General features: G+C 39.0%; 1 protein-coding gene across 4 annotated transcripts in view; it reads right to left on the reverse strand.

Moving 5' to 3' along the window:
• RSRC2 (arginine and serine rich coiled-coil 2) overlaps positions 1–14,317 on the reverse strand; it is a 22,944-nt gene extending 8,627 nt beyond the window's left edge. For 2 of the 4 annotated variants that reach the window (XM_025402123.1, XM_025402122.1), the window contains exons 1-6: positions 14,151–14,317; positions 9,841–9,997; positions 8,776–8,819; positions 6,234–6,424; positions 4,615–4,818; positions 2,483–2,605 (exon numbers count right to left, since the gene is read on the reverse strand). In XM_025402123.1, coding sequence (XP_025257908.1) covers positions 2,483–2,605; positions 4,615–4,818; positions 6,234–6,424; positions 8,776–8,819; positions 9,841–9,997; positions 14,151–14,156 — 725 coding nt within the window. In that variant the 5' untranslated portion in view covers positions 14,157–14,317. Of the gene's footprint in view, positions 1–2,482; positions 2,606–4,614; positions 4,819–6,233; positions 6,447–7,902; positions 7,981–8,775; positions 8,820–9,840; positions 9,998–14,150 lie in introns of all 4 variants that reach the window. The other 2 variants (XM_025402125.1, XM_025402124.1) reach the window with 2 other exon arrangements.
• Between the last annotated feature and the right edge of the window lie 54 nt (positions 14,318–14,371).

Consider the following 14,371-nt stretch of genomic DNA (forward strand, 5'->3'; position numbering starts at 1 on the left):
AAAAAAAAAAAAAAAAAAAAAAAAAAAAAAAAATACAAAAAATTAGCAGGGCGTGGTGGTGGGCGCCTGTAATCTCAGCTACTCGGGGGGCTGAGGCAGAGGTTGCAGTGAGCCGAGATCACACCACTACACTCCAGCCTGGGCAACAAGACTCCATCTCAAAAAAAAGGAAAAAAAAATTGTTCAAATTTACATAAAAGAAATTTAACAAGCTATAAGCACATATGCATGGAAGGCATAGCATAGGCTTGATTTTGTCCTTGAGAATAGAAGTCTATAGGAGTAACAATAAAATGTAGGCAAGGTGGCTCATGCCTTAATTCTACCACTTTGGGAGGCCAAGGTGGGAGGACTGCTTGAGGCCAGCAGTTTGAGACCAGCCTGGTCAACATGGCAAAACCCTTCTTTATTAAAAAGAAAACAAAAATTAGCTGGGTGTGGTGATGCGCATCACTAATCCCAGCTTCTTGGGAGGCTGAGGCACCAGAATTGCCTGAACCCAGAAGGCAGAAGTTGCAGTGAGACGAGATCGCACAACTGCACTCCAGTCTGGGCAACATAATGAGAGACTTCGTCTCAAAACAAACAAAAAAATTAATAAAATAAAAAATAAAAATAAAAATAAAATTAAAAAAGTAGGTCACAGATCTGAAATCTATTTCCTAAACTTAAATCCCGACATTTAAGACCAAAAAAGAAACCAATATAAAAGGTCTATACGTGGTAGTTTCTTATTAACAAAAAAAATTCTCCACATTTCAAGGTAGTAAATAATCTGATATTCTGAAATTAAAGGACTACATTTAAAACTTTATCTGAAAGATCACCAAATAGTCTATGTCAATGAAATGTTAGATGCTATTAACAGCTTCACTTTAAAAAAATCCAAAAACGCAAACAGGTTAGACTTACGGCATTCAAGTAAATAACTTAAGGGCTTAAAAAATATTTGTCAGAGTTAATGAAATTACAATCCAGTATAAATTAAATCCTATTTTATAATAAATTATTTCCTAATCTACTGATACTAGTTTCACAAAGACGATATGAGTGACTACAACTGGTTGCATTAAAATGTCCACTGAAGATTTGGAATTAATACCATTCACTAAGGTGAATGGAAAGAAGGGGTGAGCTCACACTTTTGCTGCTGTTCAGCTGCAGTTTCTGTCAGGCTGGGTTCCCAGGGCAGCACATCAGGTTACATTGTGTTACCAGCCTGGGCAACATAGGGAGACCCCGTCTTCTCTACAAAAAATACAAAAATTAGCCAGGCATGCCTGTGATCCCAGCTACTTGAGAGGCTGAGGTGGGAGGATTGCTCGGGCCCAGGAATTCAAGGATGCAGTAAGCCGTCATCATGTGCCACTGCACTCCAGCCTGGGCAGGACCCTGTCTCAAAAAACAAAACACCTTAATTATGTAAAGAGAGAAAAAAAATCAAAATCTACAAAGTCTATTTTTCAAAATATGGGAAATGCTGCAAACAAGTGCTTGGATTTCATCTTAGTTTTTGCCTCTCTATGAGGCAGTTCTTTGAATAGTTTTGCAGATTTCAATACATAGCAGCGCTGCGTGTGGTTGCACCATTACTCATCTTTGAAACAGCAGAAAATTTGTGTGTGTGTGTGTGTCTTTTTTGAGACTGAGTCTTGCTCTATTGCCCAGGCTGGAGTGCAGTGGTGCGATCCCGGCTCACTGCAACCTCTGCCTCATGGGATCAAGCAATTCTTGTGCCTCAGCCTCCAGAGTAGCTGGGATTACAGGTACCCGCCACCATGCCCAGCTAATTTTTGTATTTTTAATAGAGATGGGGTTTCACCATGTTGGCCAGGCTGGTCTCCCAACTCCTGACCTCAAGTGATCCGCCCACTTTGGCCTACCAAAATGCTGGGATTACAGGCGTGACCCACTGCACCCAGCCGAAACAGCAGAAAATTAAAAAAAAAAAAAAAAACAACAACCAAAAACACAATGATCTCCCATAGTTATCAGGAATAAAATTTACAAGATCAAAGAAATTGGCTTATAATGTATTATCTGTTATTTGCCATCTTCAAAATAATAATATTGACAAAATTTTACTTACTGTTTCAGGTATTTTGTCTATTTGAGGAAGAAAAACAAAAAGTAAAGGAAAAGTCATCTTAGATGAGAAAATAATAGTTCTTGAACCAGATTTAAGACTCAAAAAAAAGTTTCAAATGCAAACTAAAAATATTTGGGAGTCTAACTTTGAGAAAAATGAAATCAGTCAAATCACGAAGAAAAACACAGAAATTGTTGTAGACATCTCAATCTTTTAGTTGTGCAAATGTTTAAGATGAGAATTAAACTATTTACATAGTTCTAAATCACGAATATGCCACCGTATTATTAAAGTATGCAAATCATTCTCTTACTGAAAGCATTCATCTTCTCTACACAATTGAGCATTTATTTAAAGGTGAACAGGAACAAATGAATTAAGAAATATACACACCTTCTAGCTAAAGCTTCTTGTGCATCCATTGCTGTGTTTCTGCCTCTGAAGGGAGGTGGACTTGGAGTTCGGCTTAAACTTCTGCTAAATCTTCTCGGCTTTTCAATTCTCTTCTTTCTGTCTCTGTAGTAAATCATATTTCATATGTCAAATTATGGCCGAGTCATAACTATTTTGTTAATAAGAAATCAATTATATTTACATAGTTCAACAAAAATCGCAACGATACAAAATTATTTATATTTTGAGATGCAAAAAATTTAAACTTCTCTGTTACAGCTGAACTCACTGGAAACAATTGTTTCCAACTCCCTCAACCCTTTTTAAGAGACAGGGTCTCACCATGCTGCCCAGCCTGGCCTCCGGTGATCCTCCTGCCTTAGCCTCCAGAGTACACAGGTCTACAAGCATGCCCCACCGCATCTGGCTGTTTCCAATCTTTTGCAAAGTATCCAATGTTGCAAAAGCTAGCCTTATACATTAGTCATTTTGTGCTCGTGTAGGTCAATACGTACACCACAGGAATCATTCCTACATATTTTCATCTATAGTGAATTTGTAGATATTTTTCAAAAATAAAAAGTTATTAACCACTAAAAACTAGATGTCTGGCTGGGTGCGGTGGCTCATGCCTATAATCCTAGAACTTTGGGAGGCTGAGGCGGGCGGATCACCTGAGGTCAGGCGTTCAAGACCAGCCTGGCCAATATGGTGAAACCCCGTCTCCACAAAAACACAAAAATTAGCCATGCATGATGGTGGGTGCCTATAATCCCAGTTACCCGGGAGGCTGAGGCAGGAGAATCGCTTGAACCCAGGAGGCAGAGGTTGTAGTGAGCCAAGATTGTGCCACTGCACTCCAGCCTGAGCGACAGAGTGAGACTCCGTCTCAAAACAAACAAAAAAACTAGACGTCAGTGACCAAAAAAGCACTTTAAAAAAAATTTCTTAATTGGTAAGGTTCAAATTACAAACTAAGGTTCTACTACAAACTAGAACCACTGAGTAAAAATTCATACTGATTTAATAAAGATCAAACAAGTGATAAATCATAAAAACCAAGTTACTGTATTAAGCACAGGTCCCTTTTTAAATGTGTACTTCAATCTTTCATACATTGACCTAAGTTGCAATTAACAAAATAGTATACTACTGTCTTATGAAACAAGCAGAGAATAATGCATTTGTTGAAGAACATTTATAATTAGTTTTCCTCCTGTGCTCTTTATTGTACACTTCCCATCTCAGCAAAGCCTCCTCCCACCAATCAAGATAATCTAAATTGTGTTCATTTACAAACAAAATCTGAGGTAGTTTGCACAATACAGTGGGTTAAGCACATGGATGAAATTTGCATTTAGATATATCTGAAACCTGGTCCTGGCTCTAGCACTTAATGATATTGTTTTGGAATTCTGGGGCAAATTTCTTAAACGTCTTTAAGCATGATAGACTTACCTTTCAACATGGTTCTTCTGAGAACTAGATGAGCTAACGCAGGCAAAGAGTTCCTGCATATAGCAAAGTGTAAGTATGCAAAATAGACTTCAGTTGTTTGTGAAAATAAAATAAATACAACGAATCCAGTGTTGAACACAACTGAATTTCTTTTGTTAAGACAGGATTAACTCCTGTCACCCAGGCTGGAGTGCAATAGCATGATCTTGGCTCATTGCAATCTCTGCCTTCTGGGCTCAAGCGATTATCCCACCCCAGCCTCCCAAGTAGCTGGGATAATAGGTGTGTGTCATCACGCCAGACTAATTTTCATATCTTTTGTAGAGATGGGGTTTCACCATATTGCCCAGGCTGGTCTTCAACTCCTGGGCTCAAAAAATCTGCTCGCCTTGTTGGGATTACAGGTGTAAACCGCTACATCTAGCCAACAACTGGATTTTAATAGGCCTACTCATACCTGCATTTCGCAAGAGATTTATCAACCACACGAGAATACTTGTGAATGCTATTCAAGTGGCTAGGTCTGTTCTTCATATGTTAGGTAATGACTAAAATAATTTTACTATAATCTATAAATAAAATTGTGACCCACTATTTTAATATTCTCTTACTGAGAAGATAAATGGACTCTCTGAGGGTCCTATTAAATTTTATTCAGGATGATGGTCACCTACCGACTCCTACTCCTTGTCCTACTCCTGCTTCTAGTCCTATGCCTGTGTCTTGATCTTGAGCGGGAACGAGACCTGATCCGCCGTTTCCTTTCCCTGCTTCTGGATCTTGATTTCTTCCTCTCTCTGCTTCTGGATCGAGATTTCTTCCGCTCCCTACTCCTGGATCGAGACTTCTTCCGTTCTCTGCTTCTACTACGATGGCGTCTGAAATTAAAGTACACAAATTTGTAATTACTTAAGAGTTGTGCTGTTTCACTTATATCCATCATAAATTAGTTATCTGTAGTAACACAATTAAGACAAGCAAGTAACTGCACTATATTATTTACAGAAATGTGACGTTTTCAAAGGAAATAAACTAAAAATGAACCCTTCATTTTGATAATTTGTCCTAGAACATATTAAAGCTATTAACATGTCAGAAGTGTTCAATGCATCTTACCAAATTTAAGCTTCCATTTAATACTCTTCCCGCAGTAGTTACAAAGCTTAATACTTGTTTATCTACTGAAAATTTTAGTCTGATACCACACACACCCCACAGCATTCTCCAAAAAATACCCCACCAAAAACCATTCACAAATTTGAGCTGTGATCCAGTTTCTCAAAAATCTTTTTATCTATACTACAACATCAAAAAAATCTAGATTGCAGTCTAGCAGCAAACACCTTCTACATCACATCAATGATGCAAAAGGACTGTTTAGTGGCTTAACCCACACAGTTTAACAATATGTTTTTTCAGTGCCAGACAGATTAAGTGGTTAAAAATCTCAGCTGGACAGAGTGACTCACTCCTGAAATTCCAGCACTTCAGGAGGCCAAGGCTGGCCGGCACATTGCTTGAGCCCAAGAATTCGAGAACAGCCTCCACAACATGGCCAAAACCTGGCTCTACAAAAAATACGAAGAGATTAGCTGGCTGTGGTGGCGCATGTCTGTGGTCTCAGCTGCTCAGGAGGCTGAGGTCGGATCACTTGAGCCCTGGAGGCCAAGAGGCTGCAGTGTGCTAAAAGCATACCACTGCACTCTAGTTAGGGCAACACAGAGACCATCTCAAGAAAGAAAATCTAGGCCGGGTGTGGTGGCTCACACCTGTAATCCCAGCCCTTTGGGAGGCTGAGGTGGGTGGATCACCTGAGGTCAGGAATTTGAGACCAGCCTGGCCAGCAGGGTGAAACCTCATCTCTACTAAAAATACAAAAACTAGCCAGGCATGGTAGCACATGCCTGTAATCCCAGCTACTTGGGAGGCTGAGACAGGAGAATTGCTTGAACCCAGGAGGCAGAGGTTGCAGTGAGCTGAGATCATGCCACTACACTCCAGCCTGGGCAATACAGCAAGACTCCGTCTAAAAAAAAAAAGAAAGAAATCTAGGCACTTAGTTGAGATTTAGTCATCCCTTATCCCCCATTTTTGGAAACCATTTTTGCATGACGAGAAAGCAAAGCCCAAAGCCCAAAGGAAAACGACGACGACAACAACACAAACCCAAACAAACGAACAAGAAAAACTCCCTAATTACGATTTTTTTTTTGGGTGTTGCTGGGTTGATGAGAAACTTTACGTAACTCAAATCTTGTTAGAAGATACTAAATTATAATACAAAATGATTTACCTTTCACGAGACCTAGATCTTGAGTGACTTCTGCCTCTTGATGACTTTCTTTCTTTGCGTTTGTGCCTGTCCTCACCATTTTCAGATGAATTTAGTCGCTCTCTTCCTTTATCAGAAGAATGTTCTTTGTCATTATGTTCCTCAGACTTGTGTTTCTTAGAGGATTTATCTTTGGATTCATGTCTTCTTGCCTGTTTTAAGAAGAAGTTGGTTCTTTCAGGAAAATAGTGCAACAAAGAGAGTTAGTATGGGTATCAGTAGACAAAAAATGTTGTGATGCAACATTAGTAACCTTAGGAGTGTGTGGCAAATAAAAAAAAATGATCTAGTTTCACATCACCCAAATGTTGCAGATGTAATTACTAATTTTTTTTTTTTACTATAAACACCCAAAATGTAGTTCCTCCCCAAAATATTTTCAATACTACAATAGAAACAATGATTTTTAAAGTTGAAATACTGAAAAGCCATTATGCCAGACAAAAGAGGAATCCCTTATGTTTATCTAAAAGAATACAGACCGTGTATATACATCAACTTCTAAATCCAGAGTACATAATATTAAGTAATGGAGATAATGACACAAAAAGTGCACCAGAAACGCATTTCAATTAGTATAATTATTACTAAGTACTAATTATTTTCTATAATTTCAAATTATTTTACACAGAGATGCAGTGTCCCTTTTATAGTTATACTGCCCGCTACATCCTCTAAAAGATAGCTCTTGATTTTCCTCCCAATGTCTAAACTGTGAAGGAATCACTTTTCATCTTGCAGTATCCCAATAGGCTTGGAGGAGTGTTACATTTCATGTACCTAGGGTAGAAATGGCAACTGTATGTTTTAATTTTAAAGAAACCAAACTAGGTATAACAATTAATCCACGTGCCACTACACAATACATACTGCCCCCATACTTTAAAAAGACCAAGGCCTTCACATGTGCATTCAGAGACTCAGCTAAAATTAACTGCATAATCAAGTCTCATCCTACCAAATACCAAAGTAGAAGTGCTACATACTACAGTTCCCTACAGGAAGATCTGTCAAATTCATCTTGTAGCTAAAACTTAAAATCCTAGACATCACTGAATCACTAAATTTTAAATCTGGAAGGAAACTCATATCCTCTAACTTAATCCCTTTATTTTATGAATAACTAAGATCTAAAGTTACAAAGCTACATGGGTGAGCTGAACCTATATCCCATGTTTTTCTGATGCCCAGGCTACTACTTTTCCACCGTAATAAGACATTACTGTTTCCCAAAAGGCCATAGCATGTTTCTTTCCACTCACGATTAATGTTTCTTAAAAATAAAACTTGGCCAATCATTTTGGAACATGCATGATGATACAGCTGAAAATGATCATAGTATGTAATTTATTATTTGTAGAAAGATAAGAGACCTGGAGACACAACTAAATTTTAGTTTCATTGCCAGTTCTCTATATGAGCTTAGAAAAGAAATTTTTCTTGGTTTTGCTATAAAGAGGCAGACGGGAAAAGTCTTAAGTGGTTAAACTTCTAAAGGTTTTAAAGTTTATTTCAAACCAGTTTTTCAAACATAACATTACTATTAATTTAAAAAAAAAAAAACATTAAAACCCTTAACTGATTTAAGATATATTTAAGGGAAATAGGAGTTTGAATGACTAATAGTTACCTTATCATGAAGTAGGCTTATTATTTTGCTATCTGAGTCTGCAGCGTCTTCAGTTCAGTCTCTTCGCGCATTAGCACGCTGAGTATGATTTATTATAGAAATGTTATCATGTGAGCTAAACAAAATAGTCATTTTCACAAAAACTCTCCTAAATTAAAAATTTAACAGAGCTTCCATTAGGGGAAGAGGTGAAGTCCCTGCCCACACTTGTTTTAGGAGTCCCTTGCCCAGCCCCCACAACTCTTCTTCCTTTCTGGCTAATACTTCTACTCTTCCTTATTGGCTCATTCCTGTCTTCTCAGGTGGGTGAACAAGTAACTCCTCTGCAATAGAGCTGTTGTCTTTCATTTTCCTCAAGTTTTGGTGTCACCGCCACCTTTTCAGCTGTCCCTCACTCAAACCTTTATTTCAAAATTCAATACTATTAGGGAAACTGAACTAGTTTGCAAAAGAAAAAACTCCTCTTATCATTCATAAAGAAAAAGCAGTCCACAGATATCTAGGGTATTGCTATGTAAAGATGATTGCTGTTTAAAAATCCTGAGCAACTCTCAGGCACCAGGAGACTCGGGACCTCGAATTAATGGAAGCTCTGTGTGACAGGCCTAAAAAAACCAATCATATTCTTCATATGAAATTTTTATTGTGAGTATTTTCACAATATAATAAAATTAAGGTTTTGAAGGTACTTTTCACATAAACATCTTCTTCAAAAATGATGAATAAAAGTCATGCTTATTTTATAACCCAATAAACCTTTTAAATTTCAAGTTTGGTACTTACCTTGACAAATGTCTTATATTCATACAAATCTTTCTACCAGACACTTTATAAGTATTTTAAAGTACCTATTCACTACAAAGTGTTAATTACCTCTTTGCTTCTGCTCCGGCTCCTGTGTTTTCTTCCTTCATTATCTGTGAATACACACAAAAATATTCACCATAAACAAAGTTGGAGAAACATCTCATCTCAAAAAACTCAACACTGGAGAGAAATCACTCCCATTAGCCTTCTTCCAATGACTAATTTTTTTATGGCATAGGTGGGATTATTCTACATTAATACAATACAAATGTGAAACAAATCAAGAAATCTGAGCAAACCAGGATATAAAGCAGCTTAGATACATCTTTTAAACAGTCATAGACTTTTAGTATTTTACATACATTCTGACCAGCCCATCTAGTTTCCGAGTCTACAGCGAATTCATAAGGGGGTTTAGTAGAGAGAGGTAAGCCATTAAGAAAAATAAAAAAGGCCGGGCGCGGTGGCTCACGCCTGTAATCCCAGCACTTTGGGAGGCCGAGATGGGCGGATCACGAGGTCAGGAGATCGAGACCATCCTGGCTAACACAGTGAAACCCCGTCTCTACTAAAAAATACAAAAAACTAGCTGGGCGAGGTGGTGGGCGCCTGTAGTCCCAGCTACACAGGAGGCTGAGGCAGGAGAATGGCATGAACCGGGGAGGTGGAGCTTGCAGTGAGCTGAGATCCCGCCACTGCACTCCAGCCTAGGCGACTGAGCGAGACTCCGTCTCAAAAAAAAAAAAAAAAAAAAAGAAAAAGAAAAACAAAAGAAAATAAACAGGTTGAATTATATTCGATATGTTCCAACATGGCAAAACCGTGTCTCTACTAAAAATACAAAAATTAGCCGGGCTTGGTGGCGCATGCCTGTAATCCCAGCTACTCAGGAGGCTGAGGCTGGAGAATTGCTTGAAGCCAGGAGATGGAGGTTGCACTGGGCTGAGATTGTGTCAATTTTTGTATTTTTGCTCCCAGCCTCAGGTGATCTGCCTGCCTTGGCCTCCCAAAGTGCTGGGATTACAGGCTTGAGTCACTACGCCCGGCCAACAAACTAAACGTATGTCTTCTTATACAACAGGTCTACATATCTTATACAAATGCTCATATACCACCTCTAAGAATTCATACCTGACTTTCGTTTTCTTTCTCTTGACCTTGATCGTGATCTTGAATAATGATGTTTTGAAGCTCTAGGAGAAACAGATACATCTGACTGCTCTTTTTTCTTATCTCTATCTGGTGATGTCTTTTCTGGGGCTAGTCCATCTCGTTCTGTATCACTAGCCTAAAAGTTTAAAAACAAATGATTAAAGTTCTTAATTACATTTTAAATGTTTTCAATTTCTTAAAAGAGGGACAAAGGAAGGGAAGATAGTCCCAGTCCCCCTCATCAATAAATCAGAATGCCTGCTTTCCAAATAGCTAAATATGCTTTGTACACTAGCAAGCCTGAATGACTTGAAATGACGAACCTGATACTTAAGCGAGACCTACATATTTAAAGTGATGTAGCTTTAGTTTTCTAACGATTATTTTTATAACTTTTAAAACATGGGGTGGAGTGAGGGAGGAATAAGGGCTCTAAGTATTTCCAATAAGCATTCAAGCAGAGAAAATACAGTCCTTTTCAGATGTGTGAATGCATTTAACTGACTTTACCAATACTTTTAAATTAGCATACACATCAATCAAAAATGAGTTGTTAAAGCCTAAAGATACTCAAGGCCATAAAATCTTAAAACAGAATGCCTTAAAAATATTATAAAATAATAAACAGAAAATTAACTTACCAAAGTGAGAACCTCATCTTAATGTCATAACCCTCTAATGAAAACAGCCCCTTGGCACAGTGCTGCTGGAAAATATGGTCTGCCTCTCCTCACATGTGCTCTGGGCTATGAAAACATTGAGTTGTTTCTGCTTTAAAGCATTTTGTAAGTAATTATTACAATATAAATTTTACAAGTTTCAACTAATGCGGAAGGTAGACAATGGTTGGCTATCTGACCAGAGAAGATAATATGAAAATAAAATAATTGATACACCTGGGGAACTGATTACTTAGGAAGGGTTGGCAAGCTATGGTCCTCATCCTGTTTCTGTATGGCCTTGAGCTAGGAATGGTTTTAACATTTTTTTTTAAAGTAGTTTAGGCATATTTAATAAATAACTTCAGTAAATAGCACTGTAAAGAGTGAACTGTTAAAACTAAAGGCACTTACAAGGCCAGTGCTGTGGCTCATGCCTGTAATCCTAGCATTTTGGGAGGTTGAGGTGGGCGGACAACCTGAGGTCATGAGTTTAAGACCAGCCTAGCCAACATGGTAAAACCCCGCTTCTACTAAAAACACAAAAATTAGCTGAGTTTGGTGGGGTGTGCCTGTAATACCAGCTACTCAAGAGGTTGAGACAGGAAAATGGCTTGAACCCAGGAAGCAGAGGTTGAAGTGAGCTAAGATTGCACTACTGCCCCTCCAGTCTGGGAAAGAATGAGACAGAGAATGCACATGGCCCACAAAGCCAAAAATATTTACTATCCAGCCCTTTACAGAAACAGTTTATGGACTTTTCACAACATCAGAAGGAATCTGGATTGAATAAAGAGGGAATCGATATAGTCTTCAGCAAAAGGAATCACATTAGAGAACTTCCTCCTTTAGGAAAATTAGTCCAGAAAATGAATACCAAATATCAAGTACAATGAATGGGTGTATTGCATTTTAACAAATGAAGTTGTGAGAAGTCGGGTTACTTCAACAAGTATTTACTGAGGGTCAAAAATGTGCCAAAACCAATGCTAGACTTAGGGAATAAAACAATAAATTAAAAAAAGAAAGGTTTTACAGTTCAATTATGAGGTGAAAGACATAAATTACATGTTATTCCTCTAACAATGGTATAAAAAGAACAGTAAGAAATAAAAGAAAGTAACTACCAGGGAGGCTCTCATGCCAGCATATTGTATACGTACTTATTTCTCCAGTCTGGGTGACTTCTGGAACCACAAAATTTTTATGCCGAAAGGTTTTCATCCCTTATAATAATAGAGTTCAACTTTGTCGTTTCACAGACGAGATCCAGCAACATCAGCTGACTTGCTTAAAATGATACTGCATCTCCATCTCTTTACTGTCTTTATTACTAATAAATGATGCTGTATTATTAAGGACGATTCTGATTTTTCAAGTGAATAGTGGACATTTGGATTTTTTTCATCATTCTCCTTAAGGACTATTTCAGACTCATCTACTACTTGCTAAGTGTTTGTACAGCTTACACTTGGTAAACAGAAGGGATCTCAAAAATTTCAAGCACCGCTATCACTTCTCTCAGTGCATGACACTTTCTGTCAGAGACAGAATTCCTTAACTACTGGCAATCCCATTTACTTCTGCAGAGAACAAGACTAGAATCAAAAGCAACCTTTGCATGGAAAAGTTAGGCAATTTTCAGGCAACGGTTTATCTAACTTTATGCTTAACATCACAAAGCTAGGCAACAGAGAAAACTCCCTGTGACACAGGCTAACCTAAACTTACATCAACCATTTTCATCTGTAAAACAGACTACGGAGCAACAACAAAAACCGTCTTAACACTAAACAGATAGGAATGACAGGTGGTCACTGAGGCCATGGAAAACTTTTATTTCCCTGAGGATATTTTATAGTAGCATAATGCAGGTATCCAGGAAAAAACCCACCAACTGAATATTAAAATTGCTCTGAAATTATCTAAGCTTTAATTTAGTACGAATCTGTGTGTACACATAAACGTTAACTGCAAAACAGCCTTCTATTCCAGCACTGGCTCTAGGAGGCAGCCACTTTGGTTTCTTACCATTTACATTTTGTTGCAAACTCTAATAACGGCTCGAAACATAGTAGACAAATCTTTTTCCACTGCGAAGGATGTAAGCACTGGATTGAATACTAGGCCACTTCTCTAGGGGACTGTCTTTTTATTGAACAAGGCACAGCAGAAGTACATGTTTGAATTCACTTTTTAAAATACTGGAACCCGGCCGGGCGCGGTGGGTAATCCCAGCACTTTGGGAGGCCGAGGCGGGTGGATCATCTGAGGTCAAGAGTTCAAGACCAGCCTGTCCGACATGGTGAAACCCCATCTCTACTAAAAATACAAAAAAATCAGCCGGGTGTGGTGGTGGGCACCTGTAACCCCAGCTACTTGGGAGGCTGAGGCAGGGGAATCACTTGAACCCGGGAGGCGGATGTTGCAGTGAGCCAAGATCGCGCCATTGCACTCCAGCCTGGACAAGAGCAAAACTCCGTCTCAAAAAAACACAAAAAAACCCTGCAACCCCAAAAAAATAGTATTACTCTTTAAGTATACTGAGGCCCAAAACACTAAACAAATGAAAACAGTAAGTAAAAACAACGAGTCCAAACTCAATCAACTAGATATTGGAGGGGTAGGGAGAGGAAGAAAATCATCTGCCTAATACCAGGCATTCCAATTATCGGGAAGAGCAAACTTTAAAATTATCACTACGTTTAAGAGTCATAATTATTACCGAAAATGATATAATTTTTTAGTCAGTAAAAAGGAATGCAAAATATTTATATTTTCCTTTTAACGGAATAAAAAAAGTAAGCATAAAATAATGTGGATTCGTCAGAATTGGGCATCTTACACACACGCAGGCTTATTGTTCAGAATAGGTAATTTACGAACGGCAGCTTCTCTTGGGTCAACGAAGGGTTTAAATTTAAAGAAGCAAGGTCAGTGACAAGACTTAACTATAATTCTTCTCGGACTTCAAATTGATGACATCACAGGCCACTTCGGAAACCGCGCATCAGTCAGAATTGGTAGTTCCACAACCTTTTAAGCTGAATTTTCACTCCCTTTCAGCAATACTTTCCTAGCTCGTTAATACACAATAATAAGGCTTACACTGACGAACACTAATTGAAATTTTACAACTAGAAACATCTCATTGACGGTACAAAAAAAAAAATCGCTACAAGTCGCTCTCTTCTGCCACACTATCCCTTAACAGACACCACCTTTTTGATCCAGTACTTTTCAGAGACCACTCCTGATCGTCTTTCTCTTTCCCAGCCCCTTTCTCCACTGCAAATTCTCAGGCCCTGAAAAAACTTAGCATAAATCACTAGCCAGGGTGAATAAGCGAAAATGGAGGAAGTTCAGCGGGGCAAAAGGAACGTAGGATTGGAGAAGAGAAGAGGAAAGTTCTGGAAAAAAAAGGCACTCCCTGCGGCTCCCCACCCCCATCAACACCGCCTTACTTCCCCCTCCCTACAGCAGGCAGCCATGATGGCGGGCGCAGAAGAAGGCCGCGGCGCCATTTTGTCCACACACATACACACGAACAAGGCTCTGGGAGCCGTTCACCCACTCCTTGGAATGTCGTAGAAAAATATCCCTGGCGTTAAACTCAGATTCGGTACCTACCGCCATAGTTCAGAGTCCCGGCCGCTAGAGCGGCGCCTCCACTTGTCGCTTTCAACAGTACCGGCCGCTCCGAAGCTTCGCCTCAGACTAAATCGCTCGCGCGAGAGACCCGGATGGCACAAAGGCGAGGAGGCCCGGCGCGTCGCACAGCTTGCTGGGAGTAAAAAGGGCGGTAACAAGAGTTTCTATAACAACGCAATTCGAGGCGGTGATTGGGTGTT

The sequence above is a fragment of the Theropithecus gelada genome, chromosome 11, assembly GCF_003255815.1.
Source record: "Theropithecus gelada isolate Dixy chromosome 11, Tgel_1.0, whole genome shotgun sequence".
NCBI lineage: Eukaryota > Metazoa > Chordata > Mammalia > Primates > Cercopithecidae > Theropithecus > Theropithecus gelada.